This window comes from Aethalodelphis obliquidens, unplaced genomic scaffold (assembly GCF_003676395.1).
Source record: "Aethalodelphis obliquidens isolate GAN/ISIS:26980383/991018 unplaced genomic scaffold, ASM367639v1 scaffold135, whole genome shotgun sequence".
NCBI lineage: Eukaryota > Metazoa > Chordata > Mammalia > Artiodactyla > Delphinidae > Aethalodelphis > Aethalodelphis obliquidens.
This window is the reverse complement of record NW_020838079.1, coordinates 673,385-696,229: the sequence shown is the minus strand read 5'-3', so window position 1 is coordinate 696,229 and position 22,845 is coordinate 673,385. Positions and strand designations below refer to the sequence as shown.

Below are 22,845 nucleotides of genomic sequence, written 5' to 3'. Positions count from 1 at the left end.
AAGATTCAAAAGGTAGGCTGGAATCATATAATGAAGGACTTTGAATCATAAGCTAAGAATTTTAAGCATCATCTAAAGACAATGGAGAGATATTGAACGTTTTTGAGTAAGGAAGTGACTTGATCAAAACCTTCCCTAAGGAAAATTAATCTGATGGCGGTGTGTGTGTGTGTGGGGGGGTGTTGGATTAGAGAGGTAAGAGACTTGAGGCAGAGAAACTAATTAGGAAGCTATTGGTGTAATCCACAAGGAGGTCATAAGTGCTAGATTAGAGTACTGCCATGAGAGCATGAGAGTGGAAAGGACAGAATAGGAGAGGGATTGGTGCAAGTCTGGTAACTGAAGAGGAGCAGGGAAAGGGAGGAATCACAAAGGGCCTCAGAGTTTTGAACACAGATTACTGAAAGGATGGGGTATTGTTAGAGACAAAGAATTGAAGAAGAGGTAAGATGATAGGTTCAGCACGGTCAAAATGGAGCTTTAAATCACAGATGACTGTAGAAATTGACAAGCTGATCCTAAAATTTATACAGAAATTCAATCCGGAATAACCAAAAAAAATCTTGAAAAGGAAGAACAAGGTTGGAGCACTTCCCAGCTTTAAAACTTACTACAAAGCTACTGTAATCAAGACAGTGTGGTGCTGGCAATGAGGCTAGACATATAGAGCAATGGAATAAAGTTCAGAGTCCAGAAATGTGTACAGTCAATTCATTTTACTCAAAGAGTGCCAAGACAATTCAATGGGGAAAGAATAGTCTTTTCAACAAATGGTGCTGGGACGACTGGATCTCATGCAAAAAAAAGTGGTTTTGGACCCATACCTCATACCATATACAAAAGTTAAGTCCATATAGCCTAAACGGTCTAAATGTAAGAGCTTAAACTATAAAACACTTAAAAGAAAACATAGATGTAAATGTTCATGACCTTGAATTAGATATTGCTCTCTTAGACATGACACCAAAAGCACAAGCAGCAGAATAAATATAGATAAATTGGACTGCATCAAAATTTAAAACTTTTGTGCTTCAAATGACACTATCAAGAAAGTGAAAGACAACCCATAGAATGGGAGAAAATTTTTGCAAGTCATGTATCTGATAAGGGACTTGTATTTATAATATATCAACACTTACAAATCAATATTAAAAAGAAAAATGGCTCATTTTAAAAATGGGCATAGACCTTGCTCTAAAGAAGATATACAAATGGCCAAAAAGCACATGAAAAGATACTCAACATCATTAATCATCAGTGAAATGCAAATCAAAACCACAATGAGATACCACTTTATACCCACTAGGATGGATATCATAATTTTAAAAAAAACAGAAAATAGTAAGGGTTGGTGAAGATGTGGAAGAATTGGAACTCTCATCTGTTACACATTGCTGGGGGGAATGTAAAATGGTGCAGCCCCTGTGGAAAACGGTCAGGCAGTTCCCTCAAAAGGTTAAACACAGGGCTTCCCTGGTGGCACAGTGGTTGAGAGTCCGCCTGCCAATGCAGGGGGCACGGGTTCGTGCCCCGGTCCGGGAAGATCCCACATGCCATGAGCGGCTAGGCCCGTGAGCCATGGCCGCTGAGCCTGCGCGTCCGGAGCCTGTGCTCCGCAACGGGAGAGGCCACAACAGTGAGAGGCCTGCGTACCGCAAAAAAAAAAAAAAAAAAAAATAAGGTTAAACAGAGAGTTACCATATGACCCAGCAATTCTACTCCTAGGTATATTAGAAAAATGAAAACATGTCCACAGCAGCATTTCTCATATTAGCCAAAAATTATAGAAATAACCCAAATGTCTATCAACAGATGAATGGAGAATAAAGAAAATGTGGTATATACAAACAATGGAGTATTATTTGCCCATAAAAAGGAATGAGGTAGTAATACATGGATGAACCTTGAAAACATTATGCTAAATGAAATGAAAGAAGCCAGTCACAAAAGACCACATATTATATAATTCCATTTATATGAAAGGTCAAAATTAGACAAATCCATAGAGACAGAAAGTAGGTTAGTGGTTGCCAGGGGCTGGAGGTCGAAGAGTGGTGGGAATAGGTAGTAACTGCTATTGGGTACAGTGTTTCTTTGGGGGATGATGAAAATGTTCTAGGGAATTCCCTGGTTGTCCAGTGGTTAGGACTCCGTGCTCTCACTGCCGAGGACCCAGGTTCAATCCCTGGTTGGGGAACTAAGATCCCACAAACCACGTGATGCAGTAAAAAAAAAATGTTCTAAAATTCATTGTGGTGACGGTTGCACAACTCTGTGAGTATACTAAAAGCTGTTGAGTTGTACACTTTAAATGGGGGGATTGTATGGTATGTGAATATTGATAAAGTTGTTTTTTAAAAAAATATTTAAAAAAAAGATTTTTTAATGGAGCCGTAGCCATTGATGATGACCAGATGCAGATTTTTGAGTAGTATCCACCATCAATTGCTTCTGAGAAATTGATAAAGATAACAGAAAAAGCTTTTGGATATCATGACACAGAGGTCTCTCTCCCTTCAAGAAAGCAGTTTCAGGAGAGCAGTGAGATCAAAAACTGGATTACAAGAAGTATGTAGAGGTGGCCAATAAGTAGACAAATTTGGCAGTGTTGAAAAGGGGATGAAGAGATGGACAACTTGTAACCTAAAGGAACTGAATCAGTAGGAAGACAGAGACTAAAGATGTAAGAAAGAGCTCATTGCTGATACATGGCCCTTAGAGCAACAGGAAAGAGAATGTAGTGCCCAGCTGGTGAAATTAGCCTCAAGGAAGAGAAGGAATATGAGGGAAGACATTTTCAGGTAAAGAAAAGAGGTAAAAGAAGGCATTTATTAGACATAGCTTCAACCAGCTCACTCAAGCATGAGGCAGAAAAAGTTTGATCTTGAAAGATACACCTCAAACTGTTTCTCATCGTTGACTGAGCTGATTGAAACTATGTGTAATGAATCAGGAGTTACCTCTAGAGAGGGAGTAGAGATGGAGAAAAGGAATTTTCTTTCCCTTTTATTTGATAGACTTTTATGTTTGATTTTTTAGCATGAAGAATGTATTCATTATATTTGTATTTTTAAAAAATCAGATTAGATGCTGCAAGAAATGTAGTTGTTTACCAATTGGAGGTGAAGCAAAGGAACTGCCAAATTACACTGTGTACAAAATACCCTACCTTTTTCAAAGCTTCTAATTACCCTTTTCTCTACCCATCTGAAGCCCTCTTCATCAGAACTCCCTGAGGACTCATTTTCCCTTCCTGGTTATCATTAAAACAACTCTCCCAGAAACACCTGCCTTCCTTTATCCTTTCCTCCCTCCCAGTACCACATATTCATGACTGTCATCTGTATATGCTTTTCTTGTGTGTCAGTGTGTATTGCCCTATCAATACTACCATAGGAATATCTCCCAAATCCATCTCTTCCTCCCGACCCTTGCTGCCACTGGCCTGGATGGTTGCAAAAACCCTCTTGATGGGCTTCCCTGGTGGTGCAGTGGTTGAGAGTCTGCCTGCCGATGCAGGGGACACGGGTTCGTGCCCCTGTCCGGGAAGATCCCACATGCCATGAGCGGCTAGGCCCGTGAGCCATGGCCGCTGAGCCTGCGCGTCTGGAGCCTGTGCTCCGCAAAGGGAGAGGCCACAACAGTGAGAGGCCCGTGTACCGCAAAAAAAAAAAAGAAAAAAAAAACCTCTTGATAACCTTCACTGTATCCTACGCTGTAATCAGAGGATCTTTTCAAAATGTAAATTTAATCATGCCTTGTGCATGTGGTGCACACGCACGTGCACACACGCACGTGCACACACATTTGAGACATTTCATACCCTTTAATGAATTCTTTTCTATTGAAGTATAGTTGATTTACAATGTTGTGTTAGTTTCTGATGTACAGCAAAGTGATTTATATATTCTTTTTCATATTCTTTTCCATTGTGGTTTATTACAGTATATTGAATATAGTTCCCTGTGCTATACAGTAGGACCTTGCTATTTATCTGTTTTATATATAGTAGTTGGTATCTGCTAATCCCAAACTCCTAATTTATCCTTCCCCAACTCCCTTTCCCTTTTGGTAATTGTAAGTTTTCTATGTCTGTGAGTCTATTACTGTTTTGTAAATAAATTCATTTGTGTCATATTTTAGATTCCACATATAACTGATATTATATGATATTTGCCTTTCTCTGTCTGACTTACTTCACTTAGTATGATAATCTCTAGGTCCATCCATGTTGCTGCAAATGGCATGATTTCATTCTTTCTTATGGCTGAGTAGTATTCCAGTTATATATATATATATATATACATACATATATATATATATACACATACACACACACACACATACATATATACATACATACATACCATGTCTTCTTTACCATTCATCTGTCAGTGGACATTAAGGTTGTTTCCGTGTCTTGGCTGTGAACACTGGGAATGCATGTATCTTTTCAAATTAGAGTTTTCTCTGTATATATGTCCAGGAGTGGGATTGCTAGGTCGTATGGTAGCCCTATTTTTAGTTTTTTAAGGAACGTCCATAGTGTTCTCCACAGTGGCTGTACCAGTTTACATTCCCACCAACACTGTAGGAGGGTTCCCTTTCTTCCACACCCTCTCCAGCATTTGTTATATGTAGACTTTTTAATGATGGCCATTCTGACCAGTGTGAGGCAGTTTTGATTTGCATTTCTCTAGTAATTAGTGATGTTGAGCATGTTTTCATGTGCCTCTTGGCCATCTGTATGTCTTCTTTGGAGAAATGTCTGTTTAGGTCTTCTGCCCATTTTTTGATTGAGTTGTTTGGCTTTTTTGATATTAAACTATATGAGCTGTTTGTATATTTTGGAAATTAAGCCCTTGTCAGTCCATCATTTGCAAATATTTTCTCCCATTCCATAGGTTGTCTTTTCGTTTTGTTTATGGTTTCCTTTGCTGTGTAAAAGCTTATTAAGTTTGATTCCGTCCCATTTGTTTATTTTTGCTTTTATTTCTATTGCCTTGGGAGACTGACCTAAGGAAAACATTGGTATGATTTAGAGACATTTCATAGCCTTTAAGTAAAAGTCCAAACTGCCTGGCCTATCTGGCCCTTTGTGCTCTAACCCACGTTTACTTCACCAGCCTCACTCCCACCACTCCCTGCTCCAAGCTTTCATGCTCTGGTGTGTGCAGTTCCTTCTGTAAACCTAGTCCCTTACCCATAACCCCCACAACCCTCCCTGCTTCCATTTTCCATACCTTCACCCCCATGTGCCTGTAAGCTTCTCCTAATTTTTTATTTTTATTTTTTTTGGCGGTACGCGGGTCTCTCACTTTTGTGGCCTCTCCCGTTGCGGAGCACAGGCTCTGAACACGCAGGCTCAGTGGCCATGGCTCACGGGCCTAAGCGGCTCCGTGGCATGTGGGATCTTCCCGGACCGGGGCACGAACCCGTGTCCCCTGCATCGGCAGGTGGACTCTCAACCACTGCGCCACCAGGGAAGCCCTTTTTTTTTTTTTTTACTTTTTATTTCAAGATAATCATGCATTCACAGAAAGTTGTAATGAAATGTACGGGGAAGTCTCTTCTTCCTACAGCCTCCTCCAATGTTGCCATCTTGTACAATTATAGTATAACATCAAAATCAAGAAGTTGACATTGGTACAATCTATAGAGCTTATTCAGTCTTCACCAGTTAATACATGCAGTCTGTGTGTGTGTGTGTGTGTGTGTGTGTGTGTGTGCGTGCATAGCTTTGCATAACCACAACCACCAGCACAGTCAAGGTACAGAACTGTACCATCACCACAAGGCTCTCTCATGCTACCCTTTTATAGCCACATTCATCCCTAACCCCTGGCAACTGCTAATCTCTTCTCCATCTCTCTAATTGTTTCACCAATGGTATATAAGTGGAATCATGCAGTACAGATTTTGAGATTGGCCTTATTCACCCAGCATCATTCTCTTGAGATCCATCCAAGTTTTTTACATGTATCAAGAGTTATTTCTTTTTATTGATTAGCAGTATTCCAATGGTATGGGTGTACTGCAATTTGTTTAACCATTCACTTGTTGAAGTACATCTGAGTTGTTTCCAGTTTGGGTTGTTAAAATAAAGCTACTATGAACATTCATGTACAAGTTCCTATATGAAAATAAGTCTTAACTTCTCTGGAATAAATGTCCAAGAGTGCAATTTTTAGATTGTATGCCAAGTCCATTTTTAGTTTTGACAGGAACTGCCAAATTATTTTCCAGAGTGTCTATACCATTCTATATTCCCACCCAAAAGGTCTGTGTGATCGAGTTTCTCCACATCCTCACCAGCAATTGATATTTTCACTGTTTTTCATTTTAGCCACTTTGATAGGTGGCTCACTGTACTTCTCATCTTTTAAAACCTGACAAGAGTTACTCTACTTCCTCCTCTGTGCCATCACTGATATTTCATTTATCATTGTGTTTTAATTATTTATCGATATAGTCCGAGTCTTCCCCTCTGTTCTGAGCTACGTGAAGATAAGAGCTGTGCCATATTCGTCATTTTTTTTCCCTGCAGCATCTGATACAGTTACATACTGGACACACAGAGGGCACTCAGTAAATGTGTGCAAAGTAAGGGAAAGAATGAAAATGGAAAAAACGTTAGTCTTGCTTGCCTCCCCCTCCTCCTCGTTAAGCTGTAAACCTTTTTAAAACAGAAATCACACCTTCCTCTGTGTCTCCCAGCAGCAGTTAATAGGGTGCTCTGTACATGTAGCTGCTCAATAAATGTTGGCTAACTATTCAGGTGGCTTATCTTCCCTCTGCACCCAGGAGATAAGCACGTGAAAGAGAGAATAGGCCTGAGTATTCCTGTATTAAAGATCATATGTCATAAGTTTTATAATATCTTATAATCTCCACAATCACTGAATATTTGTCTGTGTAGATGAGAAATCAAAACAAAATGGTCTTTTGAGTCAAAGAATGCCTCTGCAACTGAGCACTTTTCAATAGTTTCAATACCCTGGTTACATATGAATTTTGGAGGACAGCATTTCATATCCCTGCATTCCTTTTGCAGTTTCAGAAGGATCTGGAATTTTTCTATTTTTGCTGAACTGGTATAATTTGACATGTTGATTATGAAGGGGTCATTAACCCCAAACATTTTTTATCACTTTTTGACTCTGCATTTTCTCAACTCTGAAGTATGTTAATTTGCACTTGTTTATATGTCTCTGTAAGAGTTACTCAAGCCCTAGAGGACTGGTATATGTTTTGTCTGGGAGCTAGATTGTAAGCCCCTTGAGAGCAGGGACCTTATAACTCCTAGGAATGCATCCTGGACATTGTCAACATTCAATTAATGATAATACTAGAAACTTGCCTAAGGTCATCTGTCACAATAACAACTTCCTTTTCATCTCTAAGGCTTCTAACTGTCAGGAAAAGCTCTTAGGTTGATTTGATAACATTGAATGATTCTACCCAAAATTATGCTCATTATTACCCACTACAATTTGTTCTTTAGAGTGCTTTCAGATTTATAATTTTGGATCAGTTATTATGGTTCCCTTCCCTATAATACCCTGGTTACATCCAAGTTTGGGAAGGCTGCATTTCATAACCCAGAAGTCTTTTAGCCTAATACAAAGTAAGCTGATAACATCTATGCTTTCAAAGCGTTTAATTCTCTTCACCAACCCTCATTGATAACTAGGTGGTGAACTCCAAGTATGTTGACAATCTTAACTTATCAGAAATAATCCTTAATTCAGTGTATTGTCCTATTTTCACAGATTATAAAATGGAGTAAATGTATACTAAACCAGTCCTATGGCTGTTGAAGTTAAATTGATATGAATATTTAAAGGAAGTCTGAGTTCTAAAACAGAAAAGCAAATTTGGTCCTTGGTGAGGATGGAGGTAGGGGGAAATTTTTTTGTAAGTCAGGTTTTCTGAGCTACAATTTACATGCAGTCTGATTTACCCCTTTTTAGATAGAAAGTTTGATGAGTCTGACAAGTTGGATTTTTTTCCCTTCACTATTTGCTGATTCAACTATACCTCCCACTACCCTCCACAACCACCCTTAGACCAAACTGCCCTATCTTTTCCTGACATTTTGTCTCCTTTTTCTTTTCCAGTGTACTAAAGGAGGTGTACATAGCCTTTAATCCCAAAGCAGTGGTCTTACAGCTGGGAGCTGATACAATAGCTGGGGATCCCATGTGCTCCTTTAACATGACTCCAGTGGGAATTGGCAAGTGTCTTAAGTACATCCTTCAGTGGCAATTGGCAACGCTCATTTTGGGAGGAGGTGAGTACAAAGGAAGGTCACCACGAGAATTTGTTGACCTTCCCCCATGTTTTGTCCATTGACACTGAGGAAAACTTGGCTTTCTAAGATTGGATAATACCAACCTGCCCATGGTCCAGAAGCCTGAGTCAATGAACCTGCCACCTTCACAGTTCAGCATAATGAAGTACTCTGACACACTTCTCCTCCTCAGCCTGGCATGTGCATTGACTCCTTGGCACTCTGAAGTCTAAGTTTCCATTCCTGAAGCAAAGGTGCTTTGGTTAAAGGTGACATCAGATCTTATTAAGAATAGAGAATGTTAACCCCAGTGGACTTTGATCCATCTTCTCTCAGTATAGCCTTTGAGTCCCAGTTCTAATCATTATCTTTTGGAAACATACCACTAAAATTCTAACCCTACTCACATATAAGTAGTAAACGCATGAATTAATTGAATATCTAAGCTGAATTCAAGAACAACTTCTCCCCCACTAAAAAAGCATGGATTTGTTACAATAAAGCAAAATTGAGAGATCTAAAGTGTCTCTTAGGCATTTTTGCCTTCAGAGTGTACCTTGTGCAGAAAACACTTTGCCTTCAGTGTTTTGTATTACTTAACCATCAGAAAGCTGGGTCTATTCAATAGAAGCATTTACACATTTGTGAAAGGAACCTTTCACAAACCTCAACTACCTTTGAAGCTGCCTTGCTTAGAATCTTCTGTCTATCTGGCACAATCTTTATTCCATTAGATGAATGGACTGGTGTGTTAAAATAACATGATCAAGCAGATTGAGCTTAAAATGTATGTATTATGGAAGCGCTAATAGTTTGTTGTTTGTCAAACTGTTGTAAAAACCAAATTAGAGGAGATTGTGGGAAGGCCTTATGAAAATGAGTGAGCATTCAACACAAATACACAAGCCTGGTCCTTGGGCAGCCTCAAACCCTAGAGGGATCGAAATTAAAGGTGCTTACAAGAGACAACCTCTTATGAAAAGCTGGCGAGAAATGTATTAACTTCAACTCAAGGAAAAGATAAAATTGATAGGTGCCGCGGACATATTACTTTCCTTGACGGCACTAAAGACAGTGATTATGACACAGGTAGGGCCAGGGGGAAGAAGAAAAGCCCTTTCCTCAATATACATCTGTGTGAATCCGACTTTTGTTTAAGGCTACAGCCTTTACTTAGCACTTTCAAAGCCTCTTTGCTTTCTCAGCCCCAAGTCTTGGCTTTTGAATATATAACTCTTCTTATGTAATATGTGTATTCCTGAAAATACCTGTGCATAAATGGAATTTTTGCAAATCAAATCATACTGTATGTATGCCAGAGAGAGCTTGCTACTTAAAACCTATGGGGATTCTTTTTGAAATCAAATAATCATACCCAATAATTTGATCAGATAAATTCAGATTTTCCATGTCAGGAGTGTTTAAAGTAATACCTGTACTATTTCACTTCAATTCTCAACCCCCAGTAACACATAGACAATTGGCAGAGATGGCCACGTGCCCAAACTTCAGTGGATCCCTTTGAGGCCAAAAAGACACATTGTAGAAGCCCCAGCATCCCTGACCTTTCAAGGAATAGAAAGGCTTAAGAAAAGGGCACCATATGTCTCAATCTATACATGTTATTCCAGTGTAATTATTAATAGTGTCCCTTTTTTACTCTTAAAAGTGTACCGTTGTGGATGATAAATGATATGGTCACCCTACCTAAAATAGACCAGATTCTATTTCCCTCAGGCTGCACTGAGGTTAGGAAATCTTTCCATTTTATCCTTACACTCTTGGAATTTAGTTAAAAGCCAAATGTTCTAGTGCTTGCATGGCAGAACACATCTATTCAGCACAAAAATATGCTGATTATTAGCCAGTATAATATGGCTGCTGGGTGACTGTGACAGGACCTGACGAGGTGAGTCAGAGCGTCAATCAGCAGTCCTTTTCTCATCTCATTCTCTTTGATCTCTGCCACTAGGCCTGTATTTTGTGGAGAAAAGGAATGCTGAAATGAAAAGAAAGAAGTCTGTTTCTGTCAGCATTTTCCTTTTCTCTTTCCTGGAGGTTTTCAGGGCTATATCTGCCAATAGCTTTAATATACAAGTCACATCCAGCAGTCATTTTATAGAATTGTTACAAAATTCATCACAGAAACCTTCACTTTGAGTAGGTCACCTCAAAAGATCTGGGTTCCAGGGATCTCAGTCTTACCAATGACTCTTGGTGGAATTGAGGACTTTGGAGTCCTCGGGTGCATATTTGTTCGGAGATGAGGGCCTTTTTAATCTTTGTAGGCCTTGGACTTCCCAGTTCCACATTGTGCATGGTCTGACTGCTTCACTAAAGACTGCCTACTAAGTGGTTCAAAAATATCATAAAGGGATGTTTAGGTGAAATTCTGCAAGTTAGAATTATCTTTCTAGCCCTTTTGTTAAAACATTTTTCTCTCCTTCCTTACCCCCCTTCCCTCTCCTGCTGTTCTGTGACTATTCTTTCCTAACTTCACAATTCTTGATGGAGACAGGAGGCTATAACCTTGCCAACACGGCTCGATGCTGGACATACTTGACCGGGGTCATCCTAGGGAAAACACTATCCTCTGAGATCCCAGATCATGAGGTAAGTAAGGCTCTGACAAGTCCTCTCTTCTTTAAGGGGAAGAGCTGAGTCATTCCACCTAATCAAAATCACGTCCTCACCACTCAATACCGTTTTGTTGAGAGACACTCCAATAACAATAACACACTGTCTTGGCAGAATAGTGGACTCTTGTTCCAAAATATCCAAGACCTTCTGCCTTTTTTTACAAGAGATCTCAAAGGCCAACCAACTTTAATTTCTCAATTAATTACAGAGACTGTGGGAAGGGGTCACCTGTTCACACAAAGAACTCTTTGGGATATGTGCATATTTTCATCCCCTAGACTCAAAAAAGAAGGGGCAATTTTTTTTAAATGTAGAAGCTGGGTTCTCCTCTATCTTTAAAAAGTCCTATTGGTGGTATGTCAAACCTCTGTTCTTTGGTGGTAGTCCTGGTCTCTCAATTTTCTTTGGCTGATGTAAAATTTAAAAAACACACAATCACCACCAAGACAGGTCTGGTATTTTTCCAGCGATTAGTGGTGCACAAAAGTTGGGGCAGGACCATCCAAAATGTGAAACATGTCATTTGAACCTTTGCCATTTTCTTTAGTCATATGAGATGGGCTTTATGTTTTCCAAGGCATAGATGTCTGTTCTAGTTTTCTCAAAACAGGTGTCATAGAAAGCTCTCTGAGAGCTGTGAGTGTGCTGATGATCCCCTTTATCTGAAGGTGTACCCCTTCTCTTCCCACCCACCCTGACACCTGGTGGGAAGCGTGTTATCATAGATCAGGAGGTGTAGCTGCAGGCTTTAGACTGTGACTTATAATAATGAATCAGTGGCTGCAACCCCACCTTCTCAAGCCATCTCCCAAGGAGTCGAGATGGTACTTGGGTTATAACATTTTGATTCCTGCTCGATGCAGAAGCTGTACACTTGGGAGCATTATGCTTTTACAAGTTACTATTATTTTTTAAAAACTAGAAACAAACTAATCTTCCAATTTTCTTCTAACCACAGGTGAGGTATAATATGTATCTCAGAAAAACCACTCTATGTGTCTAGAATACAAATAGAAGGCACTCTATAATTTCAGACAATTTGCTGGTGTCAAGGTTAATAGAAGTCTCTTTTCTTGACTTGACTTACCTTTATTCAGTATTTGGAAGCTTTATGAAATATAAAGGTAAGCGAACAAATTACATTTGTGAACAAATATAATCGCTGTTATTGCCGTGGGAATATCTCAGATTGCATTGCAATTTAAAGCGCTGAGACTTTAAAAACTGATCAAGTTATGTCAAAAAGTAGTTTTAAGATGTAGAAGCCTGAATTGAGAATGAGTGTTCTGTTCCTAGGAAACAATGCAAATCTATAGATTCATCTATCTTAAAAGGTTGATAAAATTTTAATAAAGGTGAATACTGCCTCTGGTACCTGGAGATGCCTGGCTGGTTGTGGACTTGGCCTTCTAGATAGACATGTCCTGTCTTTACACTGATATAGCCTGCTAGATTAAATGAGATATAATGTACGTCAGGTGCCTAACACACAGTTCTTGGCACACAACAGGCATTTTTGAAATGCAGGTTTTCTCCTTCCCCTTTGTATGCACCTAACAACTTCTGATACCCAGACATTTATGACTTTGTCATTCATAAATTTGTCCAAACCCTTTCGAATCCCTTCTGTCATATCCTTCTGGTATAAGAGATGTGAGTCATCCAAGAGGGAACAAAGAAGAAAATTGAAATGACAGTCTTCCAGGTACAATAAGATAACATTTTAATGAAAATTGCCAAAAATAGCCCACACAGTGTAAAGGCATATGTAAGTTTTGTGCCACAATACACAGTTGCACACAAATATCCTTGCAGTCCTCTGTAATCAGATCAACAAATGGTGGCTCAAAAAATATTTACTGAGCGCCCGTTGTGTGCCAGGCACTATACTAGGTGTCTTGGAAGATACAAAGACACTAAGACATCATCCCCTACCTCAAACAGCCTGGGATAAAGGGGGGTATGAGTGCTGAGGAGATATGTAGATACATAAATAAATATATTACACAGCAGAATAAGAGCCACAAGACTATAGGAACAATGGCTATGGATATGTGCCTCAAATATAAAGGGGATATAAAGGAGTGCACAAAATACCCTGCCCTCCATGAGCTGAAAATGTAATTGAGAAATCTAATCGGTGAAAAGGTCAGGACAGTGCTGCAGGCAGCCACAGTCTGCTGGCTAACCCCCTCACTGTCTTCCCTCTCAGTCTCGGCTTTTGTTCTTCTGTCTCCTAGGATAATAATCCTCCTCCTCCAGATGCCCTTTCCCCATCTCTCTATGATCTTCCTCAGTCCAGCTTAAAGCCCTATGCCTTTAAAAATCCCTTACCTAAATATACCAAGGCCCTTTGAGCTCTTCCTTCACGTTCATTTGTTCTTTTCATTCCTTTACCAAATATTCATTGGGCCCATACTGCTTGCCAGGCCCTATTCAGACCTGATACAGGGATACAAAGATTAACAAGATAAGCCCAGTGCTCTAAAAAATCTCATCATCTAATAGAGGGGACAGAACAATGTGCTCAACCCAGGACAGATGAGGAGCGTAGAGGAAATGTTTCACCAAGACTTTAAATTGAATATTGGAGGTTGACTGGGAGTTTGCCAGGTGAAGCAGATGGAAAGGCATTCTGGGCAGAAGGAATAGAAATTGGAAAGGACCTGGTGCCTTGTGTGACCAGGGAGAAGTTTGATATAGTGGAACACAGTGTTTATGAGAGAGAGAGAAGGATTAAGGCTTGAATGGAAATTGGAGCCAGATTATGAAGAGCCTTGAATGATGCACTAAAGAGCTTGCACTTTCTTCTGTGAAAACAGATGAGCTTTGGTCTTTAGAAAGCTCACTTGATAGAGCATGGAAGATACATTGCAAAAGGGAGAGAGCTGAGAAGGTCAAACCTGTTAAGAGGTTCAAGGACACTCCTATCACGCTCAAGTCTGTACCATTCCTTTGGTCATCTGTGGTTTCGGTTGTCTGCATTCCCCTTTAGTGCTCATCAGAGTGTTAACACCCACCAAGTTGATGTTCATTCATTGAATGAACAATTGAATCAATGAGTGTTTGAATAATAAGTGTCTCAACATTCATACTGGAAAACTTATATTTTTAAGATGGAAGAATTGGAAGCATAATCTAGCCTTTTTCTGGAAACTATTTAACCCCAGTAGCAACTACCCATTCTTTGCAAGAAGTACCAGCTATCCCAGTAGGAAATAGATGTATCCATGGGAAAACACTAGATCACCAATGGAAGGAAGAGAGTTGGGAAGGCAAGTATTGGAAGTGATTAGTGGTGAAATTTCAGGCATAACCCTCATGAGATACAAAACCAATCATGCCCTAAAGCCATTGATCAAGGAGTTAGTTCCAGCCCAGGAATCGGGGAGCCAGGTTGGCCAGCCAGGCATGGAATAAGGAGGCAATCCCACTGGAAGAAGAGTTGGGCCCAGCGGGGAAGGTGAGAGGAATGGACCCTGCCCATATGACTGGCCCAAGTATCTCTACCATAGGGAAAGCCCAAAGGTGACATGGGGTCCCATAAAAAGACCAGTATGTGGCTAATTTAGCAAATCACCCACTACATGTAATAAGGCTTATGGACTATTATATAAGAATGTTGTGTAATCCAGTAATACTATTTGGATCCTATGATCTAGGATAGAGTAAGACAGTTATATTATAGACAATTATATTCATTTATACGTATATGTATACAGATATATCAGGTATGTGTATATACCTGAATCATAAAGTAGATCTTTAAACAAAATTTAGTGAACAAAAAATATTTATTTAAATAGACTCCTTTTGATGGACTGGTTAGACAAGTTATGCCTCATTCATATGAGGGAATATATATAGCCATTGAAAAGAATTAAGCTGATTTATATACAAGTGTATGTTACTAATGTAAAACAGTCTTGCATTGCAGTCTGTAGGTTTCAGTGAATTCATAGATTGATTTGGGGCAAAATAATATCTTAATATTTACTCTTTCAGTACATGAATTTGCTATCTCTTTCCATTTACTTAAGTCTTTAATTTCAAATTTTAATTTATACTTCTCAGTGAACAGGTCTTGCACAAATTTTGTTAAATTTATCCCTAAATATTTCATGACTTTGATGTTGTTATAAATGGTATTTTTAATTTCAATTTCTAATTGTTTGTTGCTAGAATATAGAAATACAAGTACAATTGATTTTTTTATATTTATCTTGAATAATGTAACATTGCTAAACATTAGCTCTAGTAACTTTTTTGTAGATTCTTTAGCATGTTCCATGTATACCAACATGTCATCTGTGAATAAAGAGACTTTTACTTATTCCTTTACAATCTTCATGCCTTTTATTTCTTTTTCTTGCTTTATTACACTGGTTGGGACCTCCAATGCAATGTTGAATAGAAGTGGTGAGAATGAACATCTTTGTCTTGTTCCTGATCAGTGGGGGAAAGCACTTAATCTTTCACTATGAAGTATGAAGTTAGTGGCAGGGATTTTTTTTAATATCCTTTATTAGGTTGAGGAAGTTCCTTTCTATTCCTAATTTACTGAGAATTTTCCTCACAAATGAGTGTTGAATTTTGTCAGACACTTTTTCTTCATCTATTGAAATGGTCATATGGTGTCCTCTTATTCTGTTAATACAGTAAATTGCATTCACTGTTGCTTTTTCTATGTTAAACTAACCTAGCAGTCCTGAGATAAACCCTACTTTGTTATGGTATATTACCCTTTTTATATATTGCTGGATTCAGTTTGTTGAAATTTTGTCAAGGATATTTGTGTCTATGTTAATGAGGGACATTGACCTTTTTTTTTCTTTTCTTTTCTTTTCTTGTAATATCTTGTCTGGTTTTGATATCAGGGCTATGCTGATCTTATAAAATGACTTGAGCAGTATCCCCAAGTCTGCTGTTTTCTGAAAGAGTTTATGTAAAATTGATACTGTGTCTTACTTAAATGTTTGATAGAATTTGTTAGTGAAAATATTTGAGCCTGGAGTTTTGTTTGTGGGAAGGTTTTTAATTATGAATTCTATTTCTTTAATAGTTACATGGCAAGTCAGACTTTCTATTTCTTCTTGCTTCCATGCTGATAATTTGTCTTCAAGGAATTTGCTTATTCACTCATAATTTTCCCTTATTGTTCTTTTAAAGTCTATAGGTCTATAGGACTATAGTGATGTCCCCTCTTTAATTCCTAGTATTGCTAATTTCTTCCCTTTTTTCTTGATCATTTTAGCTTATGGTTTAACAGATTTAGTGAACTGTATTTTTTTCAGAGAACCAGCTTTTAGTTTCATTGACTTTATTTTTCTCTTTTCTATTTCATTATTTCTGCTCATATCTTTGTTGTCCTTCCTTCTACTTATTTTGCATTGATTTTTAGTTCTTTTTCTAGTTTCTTATGGTAGAAACTTAGTTCATTGATTTCAAGCCTTTCTTCTTTTTTAATATAAGTATTTTATGCTGCAAATTTGCATCTAAACACTGCTTTAGCTGCATCCCACAAATTTTGATATCCTCTTCATTTCCATTTGGTTCAAAATAGTTTCTAATTTTCTTCTTTGACTGATGTGTTAGTTATAAGTGTGGGTTTTTAAAAATTTATTTCCAAATATTTGAGGACTTTCCAGATATTTTTCTATTAATATTAACTTTGATTTTGTTGTGCTCAGAGAACATACTTTGCATGATTTCAGTCCTTTTATATTTATTGCAATTTGTTTTATGGTCCAGCATATGATCTATCTTGGTGAATGTGTCATGCAATTTGTAAAGAATGTGTATTTTGCTGCTGCTGGATAGTATTTTCTATCATTATCAATTAGGTCAGGTTGGTTGAGAGTGTTATGTCATCTATATCCCTACTGATATTTTGTCTGCTTGTTCTGCCAGTTACTGAGAGAGTTGAAATCTCAACCATGATTTTGGATTTGGCTATTTTTCCTTTTAGTTGTATCTGTTTTGGCTTTATGTATTTTTGAGGCTTTGTTATTAGATGTATACACACTTAGGGTTGTTATATCTTCTTGATGAATTGACCCCTTTATTATTAAGAAATATCCATCTTTATTTCTGATAATATTCCTTGATCTAAAGTCTACATTGTTTGATTTTATTATTGTTGTACATGCTTTATTATGATTATTATTTGTATGGTATATCTTTTTCTGTCCTTTTACTTTTAAGCTATTTATGTCTTCATATTTACAATGGATTTCTTGTAGACAGCATAAAGTTGGGTCGTGATTTTCTTGTCCAGCCTGACAATCTCTGCCTTTTAGTTGGCATGCCCAGACCACTTATCTTTAAATTAATTATTTATACCTTCAGGTTTAAGTCCATCTTCCTATTTGTTTTCTATTTGTCCCCTCTGTTGTTTATTTCTTATTTTCTATTTTCCTGCCTTCTTTTGAATTAAATGAATTTTTTAAGGATTCCATTTATTTTCTGTATTTGCTTATTAGCTATAACTCTGTTTTAAATTTTTGTGGTTGCTCTGGGGTTTACAGTATGCATTTTCAACTTATCATAGTCTACCTTCAAATAGTATTACACTACTTCATGTGTAATATAGCACCCTTGTGACAGTATTCTTCCATTTTTCCCTTTTACTTCCATGTGCTATTGTAGTCATATATTTTACTTTTGCGTATGTTATAAACCCCATGATACATTGTTATTATCTTTTAAACTGTCAATTATATATTTTAAATTTTTAAAATATTTATTAATTCATTTAAAATAAGACTAATATTGCCTGTGCATGTTAGCACAAATAACATGTTGTAATTTTTTTAAAAAACTGTATTTTCCAAGACAAAAAGAAATCTCATGAGAAGAATGGTAATGCTATACATTTTTGCACAACTCTATAACATCTGGCTTAATAGATGACAGCTGACTTCTCATACCTGCTTCTACATTCAATGTGTTTTGATATTATTTTTGTTAATGTATATGGAGAAGATCCAACTTCACATAGATCTGTAGATGGAAAAGGGAAGTGTATTTTAATAACTTTTACAGGTCATTATGGATATTCTTCTTTGATACTACACAAAAACTCCATGGTAGTTTCTTAAAGGTTAATGCTGTGTGGAACCTGAAAACGTATCAGTGAACTTTGTATGTACTGTTACATCAAAATTCATTGATCATCTTGTACTCTGAAGGGATATTTGACCCATCTTATTCATATTGATTATTTGGAAAATATCGGTTCACTAAGTTATACAGATATTACAAATGTTGAAACACTTTATGCAGTATCAGAAATCACATTAAACTGATATGAATGCTGATTTCATTGGAAGAAAGCTTAAGTTTGGGGAAACTGTCAAGCTTATAGTGGCAGAGTGAAGTTTTTCAAAATTCTGATTTTCATTCAAAAACGTGTGAGGGACTTCCCTGGCAGTCCAGTGGTTAAGACTCCACACTTCACTGCAGGGTGCACAGGTTCAATCCCTGGTCGGGGAACTAAGATCCCACATGCTGTGTGGCATGGCCAAAAAAACCAAAGTGTATATTATCATTGGCAAAAAATAGTGTCAGTTATTGATATTTAACCTAAATTGGTAGGCTCACTTCATTTTTGAGAACATATCTGCCAAACATCCGAGTATTTAATCATGGTTTCTCCATTAGTTATTCTTCCTCACAAAAATGATATTCCATGAAAAGTAGCTGTTTAGGTCACAACTTAATCACAGATATGCTTTTCCTCAAGACAACTTCCTATTTTATCACACAGAATATTAAATCCAGGATCAAGATTTGATAATTTTTAGTGCTTCGCCAAAGCCATTCTTCAGTGAAACGGGATTTTTTCTTTTTACTGTGTGTACACGGCAACAAAGAATACAATAAATGCTGGTATACTTTGGTACTACTCCCTTAATTTATATACCATGGTTCCAGCAGTTTTACCCACCATTGCTTTTGCACATTCATATGAATATAGTTGCTCTGGCATAAACCATATTTTATATTCATATATATATATATATATCATATATACCATAACCAAAAATATATACCATAAACATATATATGCATAAATATATAATATAAAATATATAAGTTGCTCCAGGATAAATGATGAGATTGAAACAAGTTATTCAGCACTTTCAATATTTTAGTACCACTTGTGATTGTTGCTAACCGTTCACATAAAAAAGGTCTTCTTCAAAGATTAGTGCTGATACCATATGACTACAAGCAGAACAGTAAGTCTAGCCACATTTATAGACTTGTCTGTTTTTAAGGTGAAAGTACAGTTCCACAAATGAGATAATAATTAAGTCTTTCCCTGAAAACTAATGAAAGAAATCATAGAAGATCTAAATAAATTGAGAGATACTATATAAATGGAGTGGAGAGTCAATATTGTAAACATGTCACCTATGGGAGAAAATGTCATATAAGAAGAAAACCCAAAGAAGAAAATACTAAATCAAAAGATGGATTTAGCACAGTTGAAGGATATAAGATCAATACATAAAAATCAATGATATTTCTATATACTAGCAATGAACAAATGGAGATGGAAATTAATGTTAAGAGAATGAAAGGACAGGCCACAGACTGGGGTAAAATACTTGCAAATAATAATCCAATAAAAAGGAGATATATCCAGAATACATAAATAACTCTCAAATGCAATATTAAGAAAATAAGCAACACAATAAAAAGTAAAAGAAAAAAATAACTAAATCTCCATGTTTAGAGCTAAATGTTTAAATAAATAAGTTACTGTGCCATTGAAAACAGGCAGTGCTATGAGTTATTTTACTAACCTTTCATCCAGTGGGCATTGAGCAATGTCAACTGTCTAAGGCTTCACTGATCTCTAAGCTATTATGTGAATTTCTCCAGCCCATGCAGTGCAATAACTTATGCATAAGATGCTTCAGTGGCTTTTTCATTTCTAGTTTGAAAAGCTCTAACAAACAATTTTTGGTTTTTAATAAGCTCATCATGTCTACACTTAAAATATTCAATTTCTTTCCCTTTCACTATGAATGAATGGTCTGAAAATGATGCCACAACTTAAATAATGAATTATTTTGAAACTATATGAAAGTGTTCTGTGGCTAAGACACTGCAAGGTAAATTAATGACATATATAAAGATAATTGTAATCATGTTTTCATTCATTACTTACAATTTCACCACATGTTTATGAAGTAAATATCTTCCTTCCATGAGTCAGAGCCCTCACCAATACTGCAGTTTCATCTTTTTCAGCATCTTCAAACATAGATATTGCAGCTTAGGTTTGAGAAAGCAAGTCTTCTAATCTCCTTTATTAAGCCAACAATCTATATTCTTGTTGTGTTCTATCTAGGTGGAAGTAAAATTCTAGGATTTCAAAATAATGGTTTTCTAAATAAAAATAGTTACAGAGATTATAGCAGGTATGACTAAGGGTACATTTTCCATGTCCTTCTTATGGTTAGGGAGTCCAGGTACTGGTCATGGTGCCAGTACTTCAGAGGGGAGAACTGAGAAGCTTAAATGAAGGGATGGAAGAAAAGACCCAGAGCCCAATGAGGCAAGCGATCTCATAGTAGGGGCACCTGCTGTATGGACCCCAGCAGGAGATGCAGGGAGACTAGATAACTACTCATACCAGCCAAGGGATGCAATGCTCAGGCTAGAATGCATCTATTAGCAGCTCTGGACCACATCTCCTATATCCACAGCTAGGCTGTGCCACCTTTTGACTGGACTGTGTTGCTCCACTTACTCTGCTACCAGGCTAACAGCCTTCCTCACTGCTCCATGGTCTTCAGTGGCACTCCTTTGCAGTCAGCAAATATACAGCCACCACTGGACCTGCCTCTCTCAACACTGCCCTAAATTATCATTTAAAGAAATTTAAAGATGAGTTAAAAAAGATCTTTTATATTTACACTTTGCAGCATTTTTCAATCCTTTGTGTAGGTCCAGGTTTCCATCTGGTAAAAGTTACATTCTTTTAAAGAACTTAACTAAAACAACTTAAGTTTTCTCATGGTATAGGTCTGCTAGCAACAATCTCTCTTGGCTTTTGTTTGAAAAGTCTTTACTTTGTCTTAATTTTTGAAGGATATTTTCACTAGATATAGAGTTCTAAGTTGATAATTTTTTTCCTTCAGAACTTTGAAGATATCACTCCGTTGTCTTCTTGCTTGCACATCTCCTCATGAGAAGTCTGTAATCATTCTTAGCTTTATTCCTTTGTATAATATATACCTTTTTCCCCCCTTCTGGCTGCTTTTAACTTTTCTCCTTGTGACTAGACTTCAGCAGCTTGATTAGTTTGTCCTGGTATGGTTTTCTTTGTGTTTATCCTGTTTTGGTATTCATTGAGCTTCTAGGATCTGAGGGTTTATAGTTTTCATCAAATTTAGAAGTATTTCAGCCATTATTTATATTATGTCCTTTCTTTTTCTCTTCTACTTCTGGGACTCCAATTAAACCTGATAGATCAGTTCTACTGTCCCATAGGTCACTGCAACCCCCTTTTTAAAATTTTTTTAATTTTTAAATTTTTCTTTTATTTATTTATTTATTTTTGGCTGTGTTGGGTCTTCATTGCTGCGTGCAGGCTTTCTCTAGTTGTGGCGAGCAGGGGCTACTCTTCGTCACAGTGCACGGGCTTATTGTGGTGGCTTCTCTTGTTGCAGAGCACAGGCTCTAGGCTCACGGGCTTCGGTAGTTGTGGCACATGGGCTCAGTAGTTGTGGCTTGTGGACTCTAGAGCGCAGACTCAGTAGTTGTAGCACATGGTCTTAGTTGCTCCATGGCATGTGGGATCTTCCCAGACCAGGGATCGAACCTGTGTCCCCTGCATTGGCAGACGGATTCCCAACCACTGCACCACCAGGGAAGTCCGTGCAACCCCCTTTTTTTTCAGTCTTTTTTTTCTCTTTACTATTCATTTTGAGGAGTTTCTATTGCTTTGCCTTCAAGTTTATTGATTTTTTTGTTCTGCAGTATGTAACTGCTGTAAATCCCATCCAGTGAAATTTTCCTTTCGAATATTTGACTTTTCATCTCTATAATTTCTATTTTTAAAAATACTTTCCAAGAAATTAAATCTTTTTAAAAAGCTAACCAAGAATAACATCTTTGCATTTCTCTTATTGTGTTCCTATTTTCTTTACATCCTTGAACATATGGAGCACATTTATAATAGCTGTTTTAAGGTGCTTGTCTAGAATTCCATTATCTCTGTCATTCCTGAGTCTGTTTCTGTTGACTGATTTTCTCTGGGTTGTAGATCACATTTTCCTGCTGTTTAGTTTAGTTTAGTAATGTTTAGTAATTTTTTTAATTCAATATCCAACATCATGAATTTTGCATTGTTGAGTGCTGGATTTTTTTGTATTGATTTAGAGAGGATTGTACTTTTTTCTGATATTGTGGATATCAGATAAGTGGATAAGTTATTGTGGATCAATTTGATCCTTTCAAGGTTTGTTTTTAAGCATATTTAGAGTAAATCTTGAGTAGCCTTTACTCTAGGGCTAATTTAGCCCATTTTAAAGGCACTGCTCTGACGTTTCTACTTATGCCCCATGTATTCAGTGAGGTCTCTCCACTTTGGTCCTGTGTGAACTCTAGGAAGTGTTCATCTTACAACTTCTCAGTAATTGTTTCCCTGGAAGTTTTTCTAGACTGTCTTTGTGGAGTTTTACTCTGTACATGTTCAGATTGGTATTCATCAAGAGACTCAAGGGGACCTCTATGCATACTTCTATCACTCTTTTTTTGGCTTAGCTCCATTCTCACAATTTCTAATTGCCCTGGCCTTTCAGAACTCCAGTTTCTGTCTTCTCTACTTGTAGATTGCTAGGGTTGCAATCGTGTTCTACAGTCCAGGGATTACCTCCAGGCAGAAAGCTGGG

At 37.4% G+C, this 22,845-nt stretch overlaps 1 protein-coding gene across 4 annotated transcripts in view; it reads left to right on the top strand.

The window, feature by feature from the left end:
* The window catches only part of HDAC8 (histone deacetylase 8), a 244,369-nt gene that overhangs the window by 97,750 nt on the left and 123,774 nt on the right, over positions 1 to 22,845 (top strand). For all 4 annotated transcript variants that reach the window (XR_003431285.1, XM_027099640.1, XM_027099641.1 and 1 more), the window contains exons 8-9: positions 8,121 to 8,293; positions 10,812 to 10,906. Coding sequence is in view for 3 of the 4 variants with exons in the window: in XM_027099640.1 (XP_026955441.1) it covers positions 8,121 to 8,293; positions 10,812 to 10,906 (268 nt within the window). In the remaining variant the exon portion in view is untranslated. The remainder of the gene's footprint in view (positions 1 to 8,120; positions 8,294 to 10,811; positions 10,907 to 22,845) is intronic.